This window comes from Aphis gossypii, chromosome 1 (genome assembly GCF_020184175.1).
Source record: "Aphis gossypii isolate Hap1 chromosome 1, ASM2018417v2, whole genome shotgun sequence".
In the NCBI taxonomy this organism is placed as follows: domain Eukaryota; kingdom Metazoa; phylum Arthropoda; class Insecta; order Hemiptera; family Aphididae; genus Aphis; species Aphis gossypii.
Window position 1 is genome coordinate 26895927 of NC_065530.1, and position 25712 is coordinate 26921638.

Here is a 25712-nt window from a genome sequence, read left to right on the forward strand (position 1 = left end):
AATTTTTTTTTAATTTATTTATTTTTATTTGTGTTGATATCGGTTGGCGGTGGCTGCTGAGAAAAACAAATTTATCACTTAAACAGTTTATACGTATTACAATGCGACATATTATGTATAATTATATGTACCTATACACATTTTATTTAAATCGTTCAAAATAATTTAAAGGCGTTTAAATCCGGTAAAGCGAATTTAAGTGAATCGTTTGTATTTTAAAATACCTTTGTTTACACAGAACACTAATATGTTAAATAAAATATCATAAAATGCACAGTGGCGGTGGCCGAGATGTTATATAACGAAAAGATGGTTCGATATAGTTTTCATCCGTATACCTTATACAATATACATTCACAATACACCAATACACATATTATTATACACACATACACACACACACACACACACGTGGATAAAGTATATAGTGTGTATGGCGTGGGATTATAATATTATTATATCCGTTATTGGGGTCACGAAAACGCGTATATTCACCGACACGAAGTAGTATAATATGCAAAAATTACGACCGATAAAAGTTTTAAAAGTATTAAAAGCTATAAACATTAAATATATCGAATGGGGGTGTATAACGTTTTCATATATTTATTGATTAAAAGAATGCGAAAAGCTCATAAAGATAACAAATGTATATCGACACTATAAATGGCGCACGATCCGACCGGCCCGTCGAAAAACCGACAACTTACCACTACTACAACACTTCTGTGGCGCGTTATACGCGTATTATAATACATTTATAACATAATAATGATATAACGCGAAGGACCGACGACGACGACGACGACGACGACGAAGACGACGTAGACGATAATCTAAATTATTCCATCAGCAATATATGTCGTAAGTATGAAAATAATTCACACAATAATTCGTTCGTAAGCAGACCTATACGTATTTTATTTTATTTTTCTTAATACGATTTATCGCGCGCGAGAGTTGTCGTAATTGGTTTTCCAAATCATATATATATATATACAAACACGACTCGGTAATAATGCGCTCGCTACAGTCCACCTTAAACTCGTCTATTTTACTATAGCGTTTCAAAAACGCATTACACTCCGATCCCGAGGAGGAGTACCCAAAGGAGTTGTTCCGTTATATTATAGTAACGCCGTACCCGTGAAATAACAATTCAGTAAACCCTGAAATTTAAATTACGGACACTGCCTCAGCTTCGCAGCTCACCAGCATACATTTGTCTCGGCTCGAGTTTGTTTCCGCGGAAAATTCGAGGAAAATCAAATAGCACCGGCACCGGCAGCGTATAGTAGTATTATTCGTACGCATTTCTACCGAAGTAAAATCCAAAATGTAATACACATTGTGCGCGTTATTTCGTATACAATATGTATACCTCGAGTATTACGTTGTACGCGTATGATGCTTATTTTATATGTTAATACTTAATGCCAGTAATAGCATTGTGTCCGTCGTTAATAAATTCTGCACACATACGTTATTTCGACTTGGCTATGATAAGTGTGTTACACAATTTGCACAATGTTACACGGTGTTGTCGGAATAGACGTGTATTGCTTTGATTTCGTTAAAACTTCTCGCGAAAAAAGTTCATCGCAAGTTTTGACTGTTGCCCGTATTCCGTGTATTGCGCGAGAATTCAGTGGCGAATTCTCCTGGCATGCTCAACATGCGCCGCATGCTTAGAAGTAAAAACGTTATTAATCAAAATTCAAAAAAAATTATTTTATAACCAATAATATATTACGTATTTTACAAGAGAAATATAATGTGTTACATTATTTCATTTATTTCTGTTATACCTACTTAGGTATCTGAGTTTATCTTTATTCTAAAATTTAATGACAGAGCATGCGATAGATGTGTGCGCAAGCTATACGACCCTTATTATCGTTGTGAAAAAACCAGTTACTCCGAGACCCCCTCTACTAGCTGCCTCGTATTAATCACCCGGGGCAACCCGGGGCATGCCCATTCTGTTGCACTCCTTCGACGTAATTTATAAAATTTACGTGTACTCGTAAATGGCAATTTTTTTTAATTTAGTAAAAAGAGTTAGTCAAGTCTCAATTACAATTATTAAAGTATTATTTAAGTAAGTGCTATTGTATATAATATAATATATTAAATTAAAGTCTTATTTATAAATTAATACAAACTTGCGTATTATTTATTAGTTATAAATTAAATAGAACTATAATACATTATGATAAATGAGCATGCCTATACATCAGAGTCAGTATTCGTCACTGCGCGAGATAGTGAAGTCATTGTTATTAGTTTTTAATTCGTAGATTTATATATATATATATATATATATTACACTGCATCCGGCGATGTTTTGCGTCTGTGAGTTCATTAAGTCATTTATACACTCCCGTTCTCGTAATCTAGTTTAATAACTTTCAATTATTGTTTTTTTTCTTTTACCAATTAAACTTTTTAATCCAGCTTAATTGGCAACTACAATAATATATCTAAATCCAATAAAATCAATTTCAACTATATTAATTGTACATGCTCGCGATTATGTCATATATTTTTTTTGCGATGAAGCCACGATTACATCAATAAAAAAAATATACAGAGTTTATTATTTAATTTAAATTTAAACGGCTCTCGCGGTGTAAATGTTATTTTGGCATTAGATTAATTCTTAACATTTAACAAGGTTAAAAAAAAAAATTGCAATTCCTAAACGTTGCTAGGAAGGTAATAAATTGTGCGTCTGAAGCCATAACATGGTTTAATTTACATTAAAAAATAATATAAATAGGTACATATGATTCACCCAGCACGCAGACTCTCATTTTTCACTTATTTCAATTTTGATTTTTACAATATTTAATTACATTAATATATTTTATTCAGCAATATTTCTAAATTTTTAAGATTTTTTGTACAAGATACTTAAAGATAGTCTCTGTGATGATACTAATTTATTTTTTAAAAAGAGAACCACTCTTTTTTCCAACTTTGATTTTGATACTTTAAATTATTTAGAAGAATTATATTATGCTTAATAATTTATAGTAGAAAAAGGTGGTTCTCATTTGATAAAAAAAGTGTTTATCTGCATAAAACACCAAAAAAATAAAAATATCAAGTATTTGAAAATATGGTGTTAAAATAAGTATATTTAAAAATAAATCAAGTGTTGAATAACTGAAATATCGAAGAAAAAAGCGATGAGTATACCTAATTTTAACTATTTGATCCTTAAGGAGCGTCCGTACTTCAGTACTACCTACCTATACAGTGTATTTTTGTTGTATAACACAAATAGCAATTATTTACGCCTACATAAAATAAGAATTTGCGCGGTTTTTAAAAGTATTTATAGAATAAATAATTTTTGTAACTATTTATTATATTGAATTTATATTTATTTTATTTTATTCACTTTATTCACTTTATAAGAGTGGTGTAACCTATAACTCTTTGAACGTTGCATCACCCATTATTATTTTTTTAAGGATATATCGTATTTTCTTCACTTAGTCAATAATATAGTTTGTTATCTAATTAATATTGTTGTAATATAATTTTGAGAACATTGTTCTGTATTACAAAATTACAATTACAATTTGATAATAATATACTTAATAATTAAATGAAAAGTTTAAGAAGTGAAAATTTCAGTTTTTGTATTTGTTAAAATTTTAAAACTAATACAATTTATATAATTAATATTCTAAAATTTAAATAACGTTTTATTAAATTCGCAGTAGGGTTATTGCAGAGACTAATAACTGGTACTGGAGTATATTATAAACATATTATAATATACTTATGTTAAAGTTAGTCGCCAAGTGCGGGTGTATAATATAACTTAGACAAATATGGTGAGATATTAAAACTAATATAATATGTAATATGTTTATGTACATAATATTATTAACATTATCGTAATAATATATAAATTAGTGTTTGTTTGACGAAAATCGTTCGCCATATTGTCACCAATTGCATTATAAATAAATTTGTCGAAATCCGAGGAGATAATTTGCGTGCGTCCTAATCCGTCTTGAGCACTCGGCCATAATACTATAATATACATTATGTGCACCGTACACTATGTGTTTCGGACAAAATAAAAATGCGACTTCATTAGTCGGCTTGTTTCGGCTCATTGAAAGCCATTTACCACCGCGTACTGTATACACACACATGTATAGCAGTGTGATTACCAGCGTGCTCGTAGTGCTTATATATATATATATGTATATCCTGTCTACAGACCGAATCATTAATCCGATGACCATTGTCTGTTCCGAATGTGCAGTTTCCCGGTCCGCCACCATGGTATATTATATACTTAATGTCCTGAATAATTCAATTCAATTAATGGCGACTCCTGTATATTTATGTATATATACACACAGAAGCACGCGGATGACTCCGGTCATTCTTTAGCCATATTAATATATTATTAAATTATATTCTCGCTAATATATATGCTCTCCTCTCGTCCTATATATATATATGTATGTAATAGATTAACGCGTACTATAATTACATAAAAACGCGCTCTATTTGTGTCACAGTAATGTGCTTTGTTATTCTCAATATCGTATTAAAAAAAATATGCTAAAAAATGTTATTGCTTATACGTGTTATAATGCAATAGAAATATTACTATGCTAGGTATATGTGTTTAGTAAAATAAACTACATTATTATGATGTAATGATGTATATTTATATACATATTTCTGGCTCTAATATTAATAATAGTACAGCCATCATATTATGTATATGTCTAATATTGTCTATACGGTACTATCGTGCCTCACGAATAAAGTGAACCGAAGTTTTCGACGAAATCTCAGAATTTTCATTCAAATTAAAATAAAGAAGAAATACCTCCAACAGGTGTGTTCCTTTCTTCTTTATGGTCGGACGACTTAACTTCGTCCCTTTGTAATTCGTTGCCTCCGTTGTTCGACTTGACGCTATTGTCATTCGGGAAGAAAATCGGCTCCTCCGCTTCTTCGGGAGGCCAAATTCCGGGCATTACAACTGAAACAAATATAAACGAAATATCTCAAAATATTATACTGTTTAAATTAAAAATATTGTATTTCGCCCATAAACTTCTACACGAGCGGTGATTTAATGTCAGCTGGTGCCTGGCTACCAACCATAATATAGCTATAGTGTCGCTCGAAGGAAAATATATAAGTACAAATAGTGCTACAAAAATATATGACATAAAATGTGTAATTACATAAAAGTATTATTGTGTTTTATCCTGTCAAATATTATTATCCATTCGTAAATCGAAAAACATATTAATAATCGGTGCTTCTCACATTTTCATTATTTCATGACGCAATGTCGGGTTTGGGATTATATTATTTGTGACAATGGCATTAGTTGAGGCTTTCGTACGACTATTGACCTGGTATACAAGTGAATAGCGAATTCTTGCGATACCAGAACACAAGTAATATTCTATCGGTGAAGTTGATAAGCATGGATAAACAAACGCAAAGAATTATTGTAGAAGGTTCGTAACGTAATGTACAATAAAACGGAATACTCGAGTGTAAACAACGTTAACCAGAAAAGTACAATTGAAAAGTACTCAAACGTAACTGAAGTATAACGAATACGGATCAAAATCAAATAAATACGATGACGTATTGCTTTTTACAGAAAAATATTGGTTTTAAGCTACCTATTGTAATCGTTTTTAAGTTAGATATTTTTTTTATTATTATTATTACTTTATTGATATTAAGTTTGAAAAATAAATCGAATTATTACATTATTTCGTACATACTTATACGTATTGTATATGCTGGACAAAAAATCATGATATTATATTATAGCAAAGCTATTGTAATATCGAATGGCTTGTTATGTTCAGTAGTTTATTATTAACTTATTTTAATGTATACTTACATACTTTTAATCAAGTTTGATTCACACGAAATTTGTGATAAAAAAAAAAAAAAAAAAAAAAACGATAGTCTCATACTTTGCGGTTATGCGTAAATCTGATTGATTAATTTGTTTCCAATTTATATATTATTTATTATTCCCTCTAATAATTTTAAATCAGATAAAAAATTATATAGTATAGTAGTTTACGTTAAAATAATAAATACATATCTATAGATAATATACGTAATATTATGTATTGACATTTTTGACGTTCACTAAAAGAAATAATATTTTAAAGGGTGGTTTTTGTAATAGTTATACATTTGAATTTATAAGAAATTTTTCTCACCACCATTCAAACGTGTCATTTATATGCCGTCCGTTTATTTTTACTATTTAGTAAAATTATATAATATTAATAATTATTATTTTTATACAATATTTTGATTATAATATTATTATGTATAAAATAAATTAAACAATAATAAGTAATATATTTTATTTATTTATTTATTTTTGAAAACGATTTAAGTAGGTAGAGATAGAAACTTTATCAAAGCATTTTTGAAATAACAATAAAGTAGGTATAAAATATATAAACAAAAGAAATTTTTTACTATGCATGTATATTATATAGACATTATATATGTCTATATACATGTACTTAAGAACTCAGAATAAAACAAGTATATATACTATTATTACATCGATCGGGTGATAACGTCTGATTCTTATGCGAGTAGTGCCCGTAAATAATATAAATTACTTGGCGACGCAAATTTTATCGTTTACTCACTATAGACGATTGTTGTTTTCATGTGTAATTCGTTCATTTTGTATTTTTTCATTGTTTTCATTTTATTTATTTACTAAATAGATATTTATCTAAATTGGTGATACTGTTCTCCATTCTGTACGGACATTTTGGGTTTTTCATTGCATTGCTAGTTTAGCATAATAAACCGTTTAAATAATAATATAATATTTCACTTTATAAGGTAGTGACACCTATTGGATGGTATTCAATGCAAAAATTCAATATGTATCTGTGAAGCAAATAACATAATGTACAAATCTGCCTAATTACTTATGCAAAGACTATAGTAATGTGGATTGCTACAAAAATTATTTTTTTAAATAATTTTAATGGTGACTTTTTATGCAAATCACCTAATAATTTACGTCTTTTGACGTAAAATATACTATAATAATATTACTAATATTACAGTATAATATTATTACACTCTATATAAAAAACAACGTTTTAAAGGTAGTAGGTACCACGTAACAAGTGTATTATGATAATTGATTGTGTTATCTGGAAAAAAAAAATCAGGTGACAATTACTAGTCAGTATCGATAAATTTGGTAAAAAGATCTAGGCAAAATTTCCAAGTAAAAATCAGTTTTAGACGATTTTCAGATCATTGTCACACGATTTGGCCGTCTGGGTATTTTTCGTGATCAAAGCCGGCTGATAATTCTGCTTTAACGTATATTTAAATAAGAAATAATATAAGTATGATTTTTTTTTTTGTAATTTAAAAAATATATATCTGTAGAGAATTGAAATATTTACCTATAATATTACATTTTATAATATGCACTGACATTTAAAAATATTTCAACTAGAATACGATTTAAGAATTTAAGATAGTACTGCGACTCAATAGTTAATAAAAATAATATATTATAATACATTGTGTTAACTGTAAATACGGATTTTGTCAATCAATTATCTTTTGTAAATATTACCTTTTTTTATTTCTTTATATTTAGTTAATAAAAAAAAAAAATGTTGGCTAATAACCTTAGCAGTTAAAGCTTGTAAATCTTTAAATAAAAAAAAAATATATATATATATATATAAATTTATAATATTATTAAAATAGTTACATCAATTATTTCACATACTAAATAGCAATATCAAAAATATATCATGAAATATACTTAGTGTCTAGTGAATAGTGATATATACATATATCACTAGACTGACAGACCTCAACTCACAATCATGTGTCGTGTAAAATGACATACATATATCATCGAATTCAAACATAACAAATACATTACACTCATCCACTCGACGTTTGATGCACAGAAGATCAGTACCTAATTTTTAGTTTTTTATTTTTAAACATTTTGTTTCACTGCAATATGATGCTAGTTTATAAATATAAACTATTTTTTCCTACGCTCTATTTTATAATTTGATTTAACTAAGTACGATCTACCATGGTATTGTTTTTTTTTTTTTTTTTTTTTTTATCATTTTCAGCATGATAGTGGATTATTCGTGGCCGGAAAATTAGTGGAGTGTAATAATAAACCTTAACCGAACTTAAAGAAATGGCCAAAACATCGAATAACCCGACTTTTCTATATCTATACCACGTGTGTATATATTGTATTATTCTAGAAATATGCAAATGAGCACGACCAAGTTTTTAATGACAAAAGGTCGTTGTCATTGGCGGGGGTGGCTGCAGTGTCAATTTCTGGGCGTAGGATAAAGGAGAGAAAAAATCGGATCACTGATGAATACGTGACGGGAATATTGGCTTTAAGAAAAAAATTCGAATTCGCCTCACGCCCTAGTGGTAAAAGTAAGAATTGGCGGGGAAAAAAAATGTTCCAAAAAGCAATTTCTTTAAGCTTCTTTTCTTCGGTGTCCGTCGAGGCTGTGCACATAGAGTTCATTATTAAATTAAGTTCTTTCCGGTTCCGTTTTAATGCGCGTGCGGAATTCGATTTCTCCGCGCGTCGTGTATCATGGTGACAGGCAACGGCGAGATAGTAATAATAATATGCGCCCGCGGTGTATATGATGACACACACACCGTTGCTGCGAGTTCAGAATAAAGGACGGAGGGATGTTTTTTTTTTTGCCTTTTAACAAGAATTTGACTTTATGATTACATCTTTCCGGCCAATAAAAGCACCCTCTACGGGAAGGGTCCTCTATCCTTTGATACGGATTTCGTCGCTGAGAATTATTATTTCCACTTCCTGAAAATCAAATGTAATAAAACCCACGTCATGGTCTCAGAGAAGAAAGCAATATATAAATACTCGCGATTTAATATCGTGACTAGACAAGTGATGATAATAACTACTGCGTACGTTTATCAAATATTAATATGTGTGTTATGTATCAAACCTTGTGTTATACCAGATTCATGTGATTATATTTTGTGTATAATACATTTTTTATACAGTATTATGTGATTGTATTTTTATTTCAGTTTATATGGAAATGTTGGTTGATGTCTACAGTATAATTTTACTGTAAATAAAGTATAACTACGCGTTACATTTTATTTTATTTTATTGCCAATAACGACTTTAGGGTTACAATAATATAATATCGAACCATTATTCCTACACAAACATTGTGTATATAATTGTATCAGTAGGAGCTGGGGCATATTAATTCGATTTTAGAGTTGGATATATTATGATAATCCCGTTACCAGCTACTTTAGAGTACTTAAACAATTACACGGCCGAGTCGACTTTTGAACGTCTGAAATTCAAATTAATCTTTTTGGAATTAATTACAATTATTCTTTCTTTTTGTTTTAACAAATCAAATTAACTGCGTATAATTGTACGAGTATATAGGCGTTAAAGTCAAAATAATTACGTCGACATTTTTAATCTCTCCTCTGGGATTTTGTTTTGTTATTTTTTTTTTCGTGTTGCGTACGATAATTATTATTTTTCACGTGAAATGAGAATAATATACCGAACACCTCTATATTTTATTTATAAACATAATGTTATTATGCACGCAGTGCTCCGCGATAATACAAAAGCGATTGGTTTATAATAAATAAACTTGACGCCATGACAGTATGACACAATAACGTTAACCTTATATTATAATATATAGACGTATATGACGTCGAAAATTGGGGTACGTCGTTATTAGTTAACATCAAACGCGTTTGGTTTTCGACCCCGTTACGATGTATATAATAAACGTTGCCTGAGGGCTGGAGACACCATCAGACGAGTTGATACTTATCGATAATTAGAATTCGACGAGCTACCGTTATTATTATTGTATAGGATAAACGATCAGGTCAGATTCGATTAAATCTAAAGTGTCTTCCTCATGAATGAGTTTTCTATTGGAAAAAAAAATATATATATACAAAAAACTTTATAACATCACGCACGCTGGAAGGTACATTTTATAAATATATGTGTGTGTGTGTGTGTGTGTGTGTGTGTGTGTGTGTGTGTGTGTGTGTGTATGAGAACGTATATATATGCCATGTTAAAACGACTTGGAGCTGGTGACGTACAGTCCGGGGTAAGGGAAAATCGAGTCCTGAGGGACAATGTGGACGGGAAATGAAATTCTTGAACGTAATTTATTTGCGACAAAATGAGAGCAGCAAAAACCTAAGAATAAAAATAACTCAACAAAACACGTTGTGCTAATAAACTCTAAAACCTTTTCATACAATGTAGTGATAGGTATATACCTACATTACGCATACTTAAAATTTAACTCGTTCTTTGAAGAAAATCCGGTGTATTTCTGATATAAGTATACACCCCAAACTGTGTCTTTTGACGCATTCTTATCAGTTGTGTAGGTGGCCGTAGAACAATACTAACCTCTTATTAAGTGCATAATATAAAGGTTGGAATAGCTATAGCCGATTTGTGTGAATTGAATGAGTTACTCGTATTTTAATTTCCGTCATTATTCGAGAAGTACTAGTCTTACAACTATTATAGTCTATAATATTAGATAGAATGCTTAAACTATTAACTTGAGTTAAAACGTAGGTAGATAATCTTAAAATATACCCAACGTTATTCGATTCAAGTCATTTTAAAATTGGAAACTATTTTCATTAAAAAAACTACATATTTTTTAATATAATTTTAACATCTTGTAGATTAATAGAGTAGTACCTATACACTTTAACTAATAAGAATATCTGTATATTATTTTAATATACCTAATACAAAAGCAACGAAATAATTTATATTCCATTATTTTCACAAGCTATTTATTTTAGTAATATTTAATACAATATAGCAAATAATTATATTTATTTATTTTTGTTTTTGCTTGGTATGGCGGAGATGTCAAACTTGTAATTCATTATCCAAAAAATATTTTAATATTAAACATTGAACATTTAATAATTTGGTATAACAACTTATTAACTGTATAACTAATTATGATGGTGCCTGTTTTATGTTATATTATAAGTATACGAGTTTAGAGTGTACAGCTATAAAATATTTCTATATTATTTTAAAAGTATTTTTTGACATTACATCAATACAATTAGAATAATTTATAAGCATAATAAAATATCAAATTTAAATCATAAACCTATATAGGTATATAGTTGAACCATAAAATTAGTAATTCACAACTAAGTTACTATTATTATAGACAGGTTTAAGTCCTTGACCGGAAGAACTATTTGTACAGTGATTCTTTTTCGAAACTTAATAAGCTTTCAGTATATAAGCTAAATATATATTCTTCTAGTTTGACGTATATTATTCATATTTATATAATAGTATACGTATGTGTGTGTGCGTGTGTGTATGTATATAATATCTAAGTATATACACTGGGAAAATGGCAAACGTCATGCGTAGTCGCGTGTAGAATAATAGTGGCAGAAATTGCTATGTGACCGATAAGAGGGTACGTACAGCGATGGCAGAGTACATATTTTGACGTTAAGGAGATAAATGTAGCATCCCTGATGTTATTTGAATGGATCGAAGTGTTGAGCAACAGAATGGAAACGGAAGTTTGGCGAATGCACGCCACGATGCAGGTAATGATAAGACTGCGACAACGGTGTCGAGAAGGGTTTCGAGAAGGAAACAGTATTAAATATGAATACTACAGAGCGAGTTCAAAAGTGACAATAACTCAGGAGGACGATACGACGACGACGACGACGACAATAACTGCGCGACTAATAAATTATAATGATTTGGCCAAGGTGAGTTTATAATAATATGTCAAACACTAACACACTATCATGTTTTAGATTAATGTTATCGAATATGTAATTTTTATTTGATAAATTAATATATTTCATTTTCAACGATGCATGCGAATTGTATAAAGCGGATTTTAAGGCTTTCATATTATTATTTATTGGGTTTGTGCAGATCAATTAATAGGAGTGAACTATGTGTACAATTTGTTGACTACAGAATTGGTAAAAAAAATTCTATTTTGTATATTTGAGCATATTATTTTGGTTTTTAGAGAATATTTACTTTATTTTTCATATTTTAGAATGCATTAAGTAATTGTCTATGAAAAAAAAAAATCGTGATTGATGATTGATCTGAATGGAGATGTTTTTATTACACTAAACAATTTGTATTATAAAAAAAGAATTGAAATGATCTGACAATTTAATACAAGTTATATTACATAATTACGTACTAGATCATAATACATGTTATATCATAATATAGGTCTAACTTTTCCATAACATTATTTTTGATCAATATTATTATCAACTAATTGATTTTGTTCTTTGCGATGAAAATATTTAAAGTTTTCATAGCGATAGATTGGCAATATGTTGCTAATAAATAAATTATAAATTAAAATGATATAATTATCGTAATGAAATATTAAATTTAAGGATGAATCTTTAATTTTCCTCCACATATCCAACCCTGATAATACCTATGTATGATTTTAATTTTAATTACAACTTTGATATTGAACATTTTTTTCTCATTGATTACAATAATATTATGCATGTAAATATGTTATAAATTTTTGTTTTAAAAAATAAAATAAAACTGTACCAATTTTTAAGACGGTTCTTGAATCATTATTTTCTGTTCGTTTACAAACACCATTCTTGTAATTCACACTTGTCCCTCTCACTCAACCAAAAACTCAGTAATAAAACTAAAAATAAATATCCAGTTTCATTGTCAGTAAATTGATTTTATTTATCATCTTAGTAAAACCCGATAAATTATATTGACTAAACTTATGAGTCAATTGAGAGTATGTACCGATTTTCGATTATTGACAATGACTGGTGTCCTTCGCCATTACTGGTATACCTATATTTCTATAAATTCCAACATCGACAGTAAAATTTGCTGTATCTTCAAAACATTAAATGTACAATATATATAATTTACATAATAAGTGTTAAGTAATACATGTGTCTTTTTGAAATTCATTTGAATCTTAATTTTATGATTTCATATATGGTTTTACTTAAATTTCACTTTCAAGTTCCAAACAGTCTGATTTGTATTATGAGATCGCTGGATAAATAATAATGCACTACTCAATATTTAACATTTAGGTATTTTAAAAACCATTCACAATAGGGAAATATTTGTAATAATAAATAGTTTGGTTCACAGGGATATTGATATTATATTAATTAAAGATATTTGAGATGCAAATTTTAAAGTGTTAAAAATTATTAATTAAAACTTTAAACATAAATATTTACACCTAAACATAGATATAGGTGCATCTGCAATGCTTTTAAAATTAAAAATAATTTATGTGTTGAACGATTTAATAAACTTAAATAATTAGGTACTGCGTATATTGTAATATAGTATACTCCATTGCATACACGATCTCTAATTATGGTTTATTATTATTGTCGAGGGACCTTTTTAATAGCTAGTTTGAAAGTTGATGATAAAAAAAAAACAATTATAGTCAACAAAATATTTTCATAATAATAATATTTATGAATTCAAAACAAAACAAAACAATCTCAATGCTACAATACCGATTTATAATAAAATAATAAATATTGGTATACCTATAATATATATATATATATTATATAAACAATACATCATTCTCATACGCCTTGTCAGCATCATAATATTATTTAAATGACGATTTATTTGAAAAACGACATAATATTATTGTATTGCTTATTTAGGTAATTGTTTTATATTAATTTAATAAAAATTGTTTTGTCTTATTAGTTACTATTGGAATACAGCGTTAAGTAGAGTGGAATATAATTAAAAAGTAAAGACAATCTTAATTTATAATAAGGTATACAATTTTAAAGACTTTAAAATTTTTTTCAGTGACTGATATGTATTTTTAAATCTAATCCCAAGTGTGTTTCATTATATCATAGTTAGTAATTTATAATTTTTGTTTTAATTATTTTTCGTATTTTTTTCATTTTATGAATTTATTTACAAATGTATAGTATTTATTAGTTTTGTTTAATATTTAAGCTTACTAACATAATATTTAAAATATGTTTCAAATATTTTGTACAAATCAAAACTTAAAAAAAAGAATATATTTAGATATTTTCCTTGCCTGTTTTTATATTAATTTAATATATATAAATATTTTTTTTTTATCTCAAAACAACGTTTAAACAACTTTATAGTAACAATTATATATATATATATATATATATATATATATATATTATTTTTATTATTATTAGGAAAACTGTCCGCGGCATCTGTGGCCATTAGACGTAACATTAAGCAGCAGATATTTGTTTATAAATTATATGATTACTTAATTATTTTAATAATTAGACTATATTATAAAATAATTTTTTGTGTATTTTCGAGTTGTTGGCTATTTTTAAGATCGTAAAAATTCTATCTCTATTAATGCTTTGGGAAAACAAACATAAGCGAATTCGCAATTGTCGTAATATATTCCAGAGTACAAATAGAGTAAAAAGAAAGTCATTTTATTTTATAGAACCAAATACCCTTATGTCTTCTCCTTTTGTGGACGTAGCACTAAGGAACTGTTAAAAATAATAAATACATGTTGTGAAAGTTAACTTTCAGTTTACGAATAATTCTTATAACACGTAAAAACTAATTAAATATGGTAAATACGAGTAGTACGATAAAACGAATGTGTTTGATCATAGTTTCTGAGAAAAAACAAACCATAGGTACTCTTTATGTAGTTCAATAACAAATATGTTTACAACAGCACGTATAATTTTAGTATAATATGTGTTCACTTTCATAAAATATAACTAATATACATCTTATATTATAATATGTGTAAAATACTTATAAAAATCAATTAAAAATAATATAATATGTTTCTTGTGTTTTTTAAAAATCAAGTAAATGTAATTGTTGTGACCGAGAGGGCTCCGTGTAAATTCTTGTCTATGGCACTGAGTTTCAGTGCACACAAGATAACTGATATTGTACTAAGAAGAAAACGGTATACGAGTAGGCATGCACATTGCACGTGTTTGTATACCATTTTGATTTACTGAAGTTATGTTAGTAAGCGTGGAACTCTTTCCATGATAGTACGAGAAATAAACGAAATAATGTATTATTTTAAAAACTCGAAAAAAGGACGAGTTTTTATTATTATTTTTTTTTTTTTGCGAATGGCTTATGTTTTAGGGTTAGCACGCGCGGCGGCCCATGGGTCACGATAAAACATTCGGCTGGATGAAATATTAATATTTTCGTTGGGATATAAACATAATATATAGATATAATATGTGTATATGTGGTATACTATTATTTATTTTGTTTCGCCAAAATTCAATACACCGTGGAAAAATCTGGTCGAGCAACATTAATCATTTTCGAAAAGTCAAAACGGCTTGAGATTTGTGCGCTTGGGACATGCACGTGTATGTGTTATTATTTCCCCGTCATTTATTGGTTTACATATTTACCTGAGCACGTTATCGGTAGGGCCTATTCGTCCTCACGTAGAAAGTTTAATATTGAATTGAGCAAACACACTCTGCTCGACAAGACAAAATTGAATTTCCGTCGTCTTCTCTCCTCTTACCTGTCCGTACAAATAACAACGACGACGAAGTATTGTTCACAACAGGTTTGTATTGTTTATGTCAATTTATAATAATATAGGTAATATCATTAACCAGTCAATAGGCGCTTTTCGATTTTATCTTAGGAATGTTAATAAATAAAAATGTTCAACGATTTAATGTTGTAAATGTAATGTCTCGTACCACCGACGAACATACCGGGTAAACGATTTTGGAGCCACTCAATAATTGAATAGCGTTTTATATTTGTTTTCAATTTTCAAAGAGAACACATTTTTTATGTTTCCATTTAATCTGTTTTAATTTTTTTTTTTTTTTTACACTGTCGTTTAAACATAAGAGGTACTAACAATACGTGGAATGAGACCATGTTATACTTACACAGAATTATTTTGAAATTTATCAATATTATAACAACTATATAATTTTATATATTATGTGATTGGATCAATACATACGATAAGAACTGTGTGAGCACTGTTGGTTCTCTTATATTATGACCACAATAATTTTCACGCACGTTGTAAATTATAACAAATCTATAATGTATTAATATTTAGTAGATTCATCGATTGTGTAATAACTTACTTACACATTAAATTATTTTTGGGTTTTGTGTATAAAAAAGGATTTTATTGTGAGAAGAAACTCAATGTCTAATTTTTTTTTTTCATTTTTAACTTACCATTTTAAGTGTTTACCGAGTAAGTGTATTTCACATATTACGTAGGTAAATAATTTTGTTTAATTTCTATACATGAAATCGTAAAACGAATTGTCATTTTTTCACGATAATTTCATTAATGTACTAACTTTGTTTTTGTACATTTTTTAAATTAAATATGAATAGATTTTTCTTGTTTTAATTAAAAAATTATCTCGGAATTCTAAAAAAAAAATTTTTTTTATTAAATCCAATCATATTGGATATAATAAAAGCTTTTAATTTTTCTTGGTAAAATAGAGTTAAAAAAAAAATTGAAAAAATATTCATCGGAGGTTATTCAAGTTATATTTTGCGCTTGGGAAACTTTTAAAATCATAATTAATGTTTGTTATGTATATAACATAAAGCTTATAAAGTTTTTAACACAAAATTAGATTTATTCATCTGCAGTATAGAGGTCATATCTATATTATCTCTTTAAATGTGTAAAAAATATTGTATACATGTATAGATGATTTTAATATTTTACAGAAAACTTCATAATATTCTTTTAAAACTCTTTCACAAAATAAAAACAATGTATTACTTTATATTTTAAGCAAATCGAAGAAGCTATATTAAAAGATTTATTTGATACTGTAAATATGTTTTTATCACATTTAATTCATTCTAAATACGTTAATACATTGAAATGTATAATGTATTTTTCTCAAGTATTCATAATTCTATGGTTGTTATTTAATAATTTGCTCAAATTAACTCTCAATTGCAATTTTATTTCAAAATGTAATTTTTAAAATCTTTTAGTGAACATTAAGGTAGTTTTACTATATTGTAATGATTAGTTATTAAATATTTCTTTTTTCTTTTTTTAACACTTAAATATTATAGATCTACTTATGCAAACTGTTTTTGTATTTATAATTTATATCCATGCACAGTTTTCAATAAGTTATTATTTAAATGGAATAATAAATTAATAATTTTCATGAATTAATGGCTTTTGTATTTCAAATCCTTTGACCACATCAAACCATATTGCAACTCAAACAAAACATAAACTATTTCATAGAAAACATATTTATTTGTTATTATTCAATTTTTCTCAATATATTGAACTATATAGAATACTATTTATATTTTAAAAAGATGATAAAAGTATTAATTAAAATTATCTCATTTTATATTCCAATAGAACATAATGGAAAAATAAGATAGGTATTATTTATAATGAATTTAAAATAAAAAAATATTATAACTTTTTGTGACTCAGAATAATTTTGTTCAACTGCAGGACATTTCAACCATTTTACGTTAAATGCATATCCTTTTGATCTACTTTAACTCACTAGATATAATGTAGTTAAGATGTTTGTAAAATACTTTGCTATTTCGTAAGAATTTCTACTATTCTAAAACACGACAAATTTTGCATAAGAATTTACATAACATTTTAGCCTTTACTGTTTTTCGTGAATTCTTTAAAACATTACAGGACTACATAAATCAGGGTGTTCATACAAAATAAGAAACTATGTAGATTTTAGATATTAATTAAAAAGTGCGTGGTTTAAGTATTGTAAATATTCCATTTATCTATGTGCCTACCACATTATAAATTCATCTGATATATTTACCAGAAAATTAATTTTGTTTGTACAAAAATATTTTATACTCAAAAACTGCAAAATAAATACTGTCAACTTGTGTAATATTTTTTTTTTTTAGTAAAAAAATTAATTTCGGTGTATTGTATCTGTATGGTTGTATAATTTTATTATCACTGCTTTTCCAATAGGTAACTTGATATCAAACTGAAACACTGAAGCCAAGCTAACTTTATTTAGTCACGATTCTAAATATTTTCTATTTGGATTAACTACGGTTATTTAAAATGCCATAGAATTTGTGAACTATAAGCAGTATAGTTTTAAATAGGATTTACAATCCCATTTATTATCAATCACTCTACTTTTGGTATTGTGAAATTTTATTTATTAATTGTGTTTCATACACTAACAAAATTGTACTACATATTACAGTACTCTACATTTTGGGTAATGAAATAATTTAAATAGGTATGTACTGTTAAAAGTCAAAATATATAGTTAAAATTTGAATGTAGGTACATTTAAAATAAAAACTTAAATTCATAAATGCTTTAACGAATCTTGAATGAGGTACGGTTTGAATGTTATTTGTATAATATTATCTATTTATCCATAACCTTCATTAATCAATCCATTATAAAATCATATTATTTTACTAATTTTCAACCAAACAAACATTTTCTAGTTTATAAAAACAGCCACAACTAATTAATTATATCATTTTGATTCTTAAACAAAATATTTAACAGCGTAGATTCCAATCATTATTAATTATTTAAATTATCTATTATAGCGAATAGTTGAGTGCATCTCGCTCGAAGTACGAATTAGTGGATCAATGCCGTGGCCCATATTCAATTTATAAATAAACATAACCTGTAGGGTATTTTATTGGGCTCAAGTGGGCTGTGAAAAAATTCGTCTTTTTAAAACCAATTATAGGTTCGTTGTCCCAGCGGGTTTTGAATTTAAAATAGTTTAAGACATCACGTAACGTAATCGACGATCTTCTCGAGGGCGGAAAAGCGTTTCGCGGTTATACATGTAACGTATTTCACGTTCAAACTCGAAACACCAATGACCTCCTCTCTGGGAAGTATACGTGTTTTTCTTCGCTGATTACGTGAAAACAAACACACGCTGGCTTATGTCGGAGTAATTTACATAATTGTATCAAAACCACCACCGCCACCAAGACGACAACGGTGGTATTTTATATAAAACCGTGTCGCTTCTATAGCATCAGTAATGTGCATATGTATGTGTGTGTCAACTCTACAAACACACACCCACACATACATACATACTTATAGTAATAACCTAGATGCGTTACTACCGTTTTCCGTGGGGAAATCGACCAAAATGAAAAGCACAAATATCCATTCAGGTGGCTAAACCACCCCCAACCGTCCACTCGAAACCGTCGGCGCGCGTATCCATTGTTATTAATGATTAGAATTCACCCTATACAGTTCAATCAATGCCCATTGTATAATATAACCAAGTACGGTTTCCTCAGCGCGTGTGCGAGTCGACGACAAACGCGCCACCATCGCCTTCATGTAGGTATAATAGCTGTGCACCACCCGTGACAGACGCAGACTACAAAATTAGGCCGACCAAATGACATGAATGACCATGTACAAAGTCCTCCTATGTATAGTCGGTGTGTGTTTGGGTACATTTAATATACTATAAATACATAAATACATAACTTATTATATGATGTCGTAGTGTTTTTTAACGACTGATGAAACATTTAAACATTATTTATTTTATTAAATATGTCCCAAATTTAATATTATACTCCAATATTATATTTATTGAAAAAAAATAACAATAATACTAATATAATTTTTATAATATTGTTTTTGAAGTGAGTTTCTACATTTTTTTTTTTTTTTTTTTTTATAGTAACTATTTTGTTATAATTTAATATTTTAAAGAATGTTCTGAGATGAATATAATAGCTATTGAACTGATATAGTTTATTTCATTATTATTATTATTTTAATTTATTTATATATGTAGATTAAATGTGGAGGATGTAGAATAGATATTTTTTTTTACTACTCGTTTAAACTTTAAAAGTTTCCAAAGTTATAAATAATAAGTTATTTCTTCGAAATTCAATTCATCTATAACATTTTTAGAAAAAAATATTTTTCTTGAGAAAACGAAAACGAAATAAAAATATATTATGTATTAAATTTAGAATATTATTATAAAAACATAAACATCGTATTTTAATAAAAACCATTTATTGATTTTTTATTATTTTAAGATTTATAATACTCTAAAATTAGATAAGAAAAAAAAATATGTAAATTAACTCAAATTTTTAGATTTTTTTCAACTAACACTTTGTATTGAGGTGTTATAAAATACAAGTTCAAATTAGAAACCATATAATAAATCATAAAAAATTGACGAGTATATTAGATTCAAAAAATAAAATCACTTTTTCACAAAATATGAACGACACAATACTTTTACTTTATAACTTTATTCGCATACATATTATACACTTTTTTATCTCATATATATTAAATATATGACACTAGATTATAGTTTATTATATGTACAGACGATGCAATTACGTTTCTTCCATCGAAACCCTACTCAAAAATATCGTATGATGAGAGCGTGTGTTATATATGGTTTCGTTATTTTTGCTTCTACGATGAATGAATTTGAAATTATTTATGTGTCTTGTAAATAATATTATTTTTGATGTATTAGTATTTTCAACGCGTTTTTATATTTGTACTTCTTATCTTGCAAAAAGAAGCTAAGTTAATAAAAATAATTAACTTATTTCAATTTAAGTTAAATTAACTCAAAGTCGTTAGTTAAAAATTAATAGCTAGTTAACAAATAGTGAATTTAATTTTCTACGTTTAAAATTATATGAAAAAAATATATATAAACTTAACTCGGCTTAAGAAAAAATTTTATCATGAATAATTAGTATAAAAATGTAGATCATAGGTTAGGTTAAGTTCTATAAATAGCAGGTTGTGACTATCTAATATCTATATGTAATATTGTTTTATCAAGATAATATAACATAACTTATAGCATAATCACTACTTAACTATTAGTCATTTAGACCATAATATTAGATAATATTTATCTAAATTCATTTACATACACTATACAGTAATTAATAAATAAAACAAAAATGTTATTTTATTTCTTGATTAATTTTAAATTAACGGTAAAAAGCTATTTCAACTGTCGATTAGACTAGTCCTTAATTTGATAAAAAAAATTAACTAACTAGTTTAGTTAAAAAAAAAAAAAATGTCTTACATAAACTTATTGACTAGGTAATGTCGACTTAAGTTACTTTACAAAACTAAATATATTATTTTGAACATTAAAACGTCCATACCTTGATTTCGTTTATCTTTATAAATTAAATTTCATAATAACATGTAAAAACGCTCGTACCACACGGTATAGAGCAGATATAGATATTGTTTTATACGCAATCAAAATTAATTAATATTAATTTAGTGATGAACAGTAAAAAAAAAACAAACCAAATTTATGGTATGTGATAGTGTCATGTTATACCATCGCACACCAATTACACATATAGCCGGAACGATCAAATCCCATTGCCCCGGGCAAAGCCGTCGTTATTTTCAAAGCCCCTGGAAAATGTCGTTTTGGGTGATATTAATTGGGCTTTGCCGATGTAATCGACCTGAACGCAGCGGCAGCAGCTTTTCCGAATGATTTCTGATCCAACGTATCCCGAGCTAATATCCTTGATGATTTGCCTCGGTAAATTATATACGCTGCGCCAGTGGCATATGTGTATATACCACTGTCTATAAATACGTGCATACGTATATACACTACCTATGTATATAGATATATAATAACACGTACACTGGTAGCGGGGTCAAATTGTTATACGCGCGCAGACTATATCTCCGGTGGGTACGGAGTAAAATAACCACCCTAATTGGGACTGTGGTATATAAGCTCTGCTTTAATAGAGTATTAACATTTCACGGAATATAGGATTTAATGAAATTCTATGTAGCAGAGTAGTGCAGAATTTTGTTTGCACCGGAACAGCTCTTGTCTTTAATTCATACATCATATTCAAGACAACGTGCGCGAATATAATACGCGTATGTGTCCTATAGGTATTCGTTTCCCGGTGACCTAAGGTTTAATTGTATATTAAAGTAAATCCAATAGACGAGTAGAGGAAAATATAATTGAGAACAAGCACATGGGTGAATATCGCATTAAATTACGTGATGTAAACGTCATGTTGCATACAACGATAATATTATATGCGTTGTACCTACCTATATCAAAAGCCAATAGAAACACACGGAGATATGAGAAAAAAAAGGACAAAATACTTTTTTTAGCGAACTAAATAATTTATAGTCAATATGATTATAGGTACACTAATTAAATACACTAATTTTTATGTTTCATAACGATCGTGATGTTAAAACATGTAGTGTAGTCTGAGTATCTAATTAAAATGCACAAAATGGCATATTATTAAGTATTAATAATTATATGAAAACAATCATATGTATAGGTTAGGCCAGTGTTCACTGGTAATTTGACGAAAAATAGTTATTGAAGAAGGACCTACAATTCTTTTAGAACACTTAAGTTAATGGTTTTAACACAATTATACTTAGAAGTTGAAATTAAATTTTAAAACGTATTATAGCGTAATAGGTCATAAAGGAGAAAATATATATTACTTTACTATTGGTAATAAGCTAATAATAAACCTATTAAGATAATTGAAAAAAAACAAAAATAAAAGAGAGAATGAGAAAGAGAGAGAGAGAGAAAGGGAAAATAAATAATAATTAATAATCGCATAGTTAACTATACCTATAATAACCAGGTGAAAAAGTCAACAGACTTTTATTAAAGTTGTATAGTTACACTGATGAAAATAAAAACCTCGTAAAAAACGACCTTTGTTTATATGATTGATTGTAACTAAGAATATTCATTGTTATTTTATATAATCAATAGCTTTTGTTATATTATTTTATATTCAATGTATTCAAATTATATTAGTTTTTTCCATACATAATAAACTATTAGCAACGAAAAATGTGCGTTACTAATTGATATTCAAAAAATATATAGGTCCAATTTTTAAGTATATTAAACTTAAAAAAAAAAAATGTTTAAAAATATTAAATAAACTAACTTAAAATAATAAGACAAATCATCATTTGTATTTAATAAATTAGTAAGCCAAAACAAAACTAAAGATTTAAATAATTAAAATTACTAAAGATGTTAAATCATTGAAATTCTATTAAATATATTCGAAAATAAGTATGAAACGTTATTGTTTTACTGTTATTTATTATTATAGAAAAAAAAGGTTTAACTTTATGTCGATCGCTAGGATTGATGGTATAATAATATTATAGTATTCAGAGATCGTAGATTCGCATTTTTAAATGTCATAAAGTTTGCATTAGATTGATCGGCTTTCCATTTTCAATACTTAATCCTCCTCATTTCGTTCTTCGATATTCTTTTGAATAATATACACCAATTCAGTAAAATATTAAAACTACAGGGAAGATCGATGAGAGTGTTGAAAAAGAAGTGTCAAAAGAGAATTTCTCTATGGACATAAATCTGCTTTTAAAATTATAATCGTGAACCTTTAGGTACATTTTTATTTCTATTAATTTATTAGCGAGAACTTATAACTAACCTATGAATTATTTACAATATCATACTCGTGTAAATATAATAATATAGCTATAATAGTACCTGCAGCTGAGTTACATACGACTGTTTAAAAATATTGTTTTATTTACGAGCTTTTTTTACTAGTTTTGTTATCATAAGATGAGCTTATGAATAATATTGTTTACTAAATTGTTTCAAGAAATATTAAAATGTATAACTATACGATCCTTAACTTGTTTGTAGACGTCTGTAATGGAATTTTGTTGAACGCTGACGTTTAAAATATATACGAATAATTTTATCATAATGTTTAGATAAATTCAATAGGTAACGTATTTTTAACAGTAGATAAATTATGCCAATTTATATCATATATCAAAATATAAATTGCATAATAGTTAATAAATATTTATAGATGTATAAAGTAGAGGTTTTTTTTTAACTCACTATTAAATTCATCAAATGTTATAGACGTATATGATTATGGACCACTGTGAATTATAGAAAATACGGTATTGTATTATATTAAGATATCATATTAAACAATGCACATAGCGCAGTCTTGTATAAAAAAAAAAAATAGTAATAATAGTATGTATTATTTTGTATACCTAATATATTAGGTATATACTTTTTTGTTCAAGTTTAATATTAGACTTAAGTCTTTAATAGTTATGTAAAAAGTGGTTCACCACGTGTCTGTGTGATGCAATTATTAATAAAACATGCAAATTTAATTTTTGTTACATTGCTGTACATTTGATCAGAACAGTTGAAGCAATATTTTTAAAATAATAAAAAATATTTAATACATATAATCTAACATATTTTAGGACACTTTGTAATAATATAACTATAGATCGTTTATAATTTTGTTTTCCAAATCGAAAAATACCCAAATGCAAAACATGGTAACACAATATTTTTATATAATGTACAATGTATTCATTAGTTATTGTTGTTCAATATTTACATCACTCGATAGAAACAAGAACTTCGACGAAAAACTTAACATTCCGTTGAGATTATATATTAAGAATAGTATATATTATGTATTGCATATAATATTAAAATCCTAGTATAATCGTAGTTATGCCTAAAGTATGACTTATTGTTACAAGCAGCGTTAATAATATTAATACCGATGTTTATTATTGTCATTGGCAAATAACTTCTCATCCAATACTTCATTATTACATAGACGGCCTACTAAGTTTACGTGATTTTCACATGGAGGTTTTAATGTCTAGTTAATATTCAGTTTAAATACGTTTATGAATTTGGTTGAAAATTGACAATCACTTATAATTTACGGAGCAAACTTTGTTCGAAGTTTTCATTGTTATCCGAGACAACATGAGTTTGGTGGTGCACATAGTGCTATATTCAGTTTCAATGAAATAGAGGAGTAATGTTATACAGTATCATATTTCAACTTCGCATCCTGACAATAATATGCTAAAACCGCCAGTTCGTTGTTATCAATAAATGCATGTGAAGTTTAAAATTAAATAAAAAAATATCTTAACTGATAATAATTTTCTTTAGACTATGTATGTATAAATAATATATAAGCTAGTTAATAAAATAAATATATTATGTAAATAGCTATAACATTATATAGTAGTATAAAATACGGTTTGGAGTATACTAAAAATGCTGATTTTTAGAGTTCATTTATATATACAAATTTATTATTAATAATATTATATTATAACGAAGTACCTAACATATAACATAATGTTTTATTTTTTTTTTTTGAATTATTTCATCATAATAATGATCTCTGGTTTTTAAGCACTCCCTTCAGTAAAACCGATGATACTGGAATGAATTTTGAGCAGCTACATAATTATTTCTTATAAAATGATTATACTGCAAAGGCACATTGTGCATGTCTAAACAGTGTATTGTTTTTAAATTAATAGTATTTAATGATAAAAACTCTCATCTTAAACCGCTATGAAAAAGAGACCTATATAATATTATATTTATAAGCC

At 27.3% G+C, this 25712-nt stretch overlaps 1 protein-coding gene across 1 annotated transcript in view; it reads right to left on the reverse strand.

The window, feature by feature from the left end:
• The window catches only part of LOC114133080 (discoidin domain-containing receptor 2), a 239687-nt gene that overhangs the window by 40695 nt on the left and 173280 nt on the right, over positions 1 to 25712 (reverse strand). The window contains exon 9 of the mRNA XM_050197794.1: positions 4871 to 5026. Coding sequence (XP_050053751.1) covers positions 4871 to 5026 — 156 coding nt within the window. The remainder of the gene's footprint in view (positions 1 to 4870; positions 5027 to 25712) is intronic.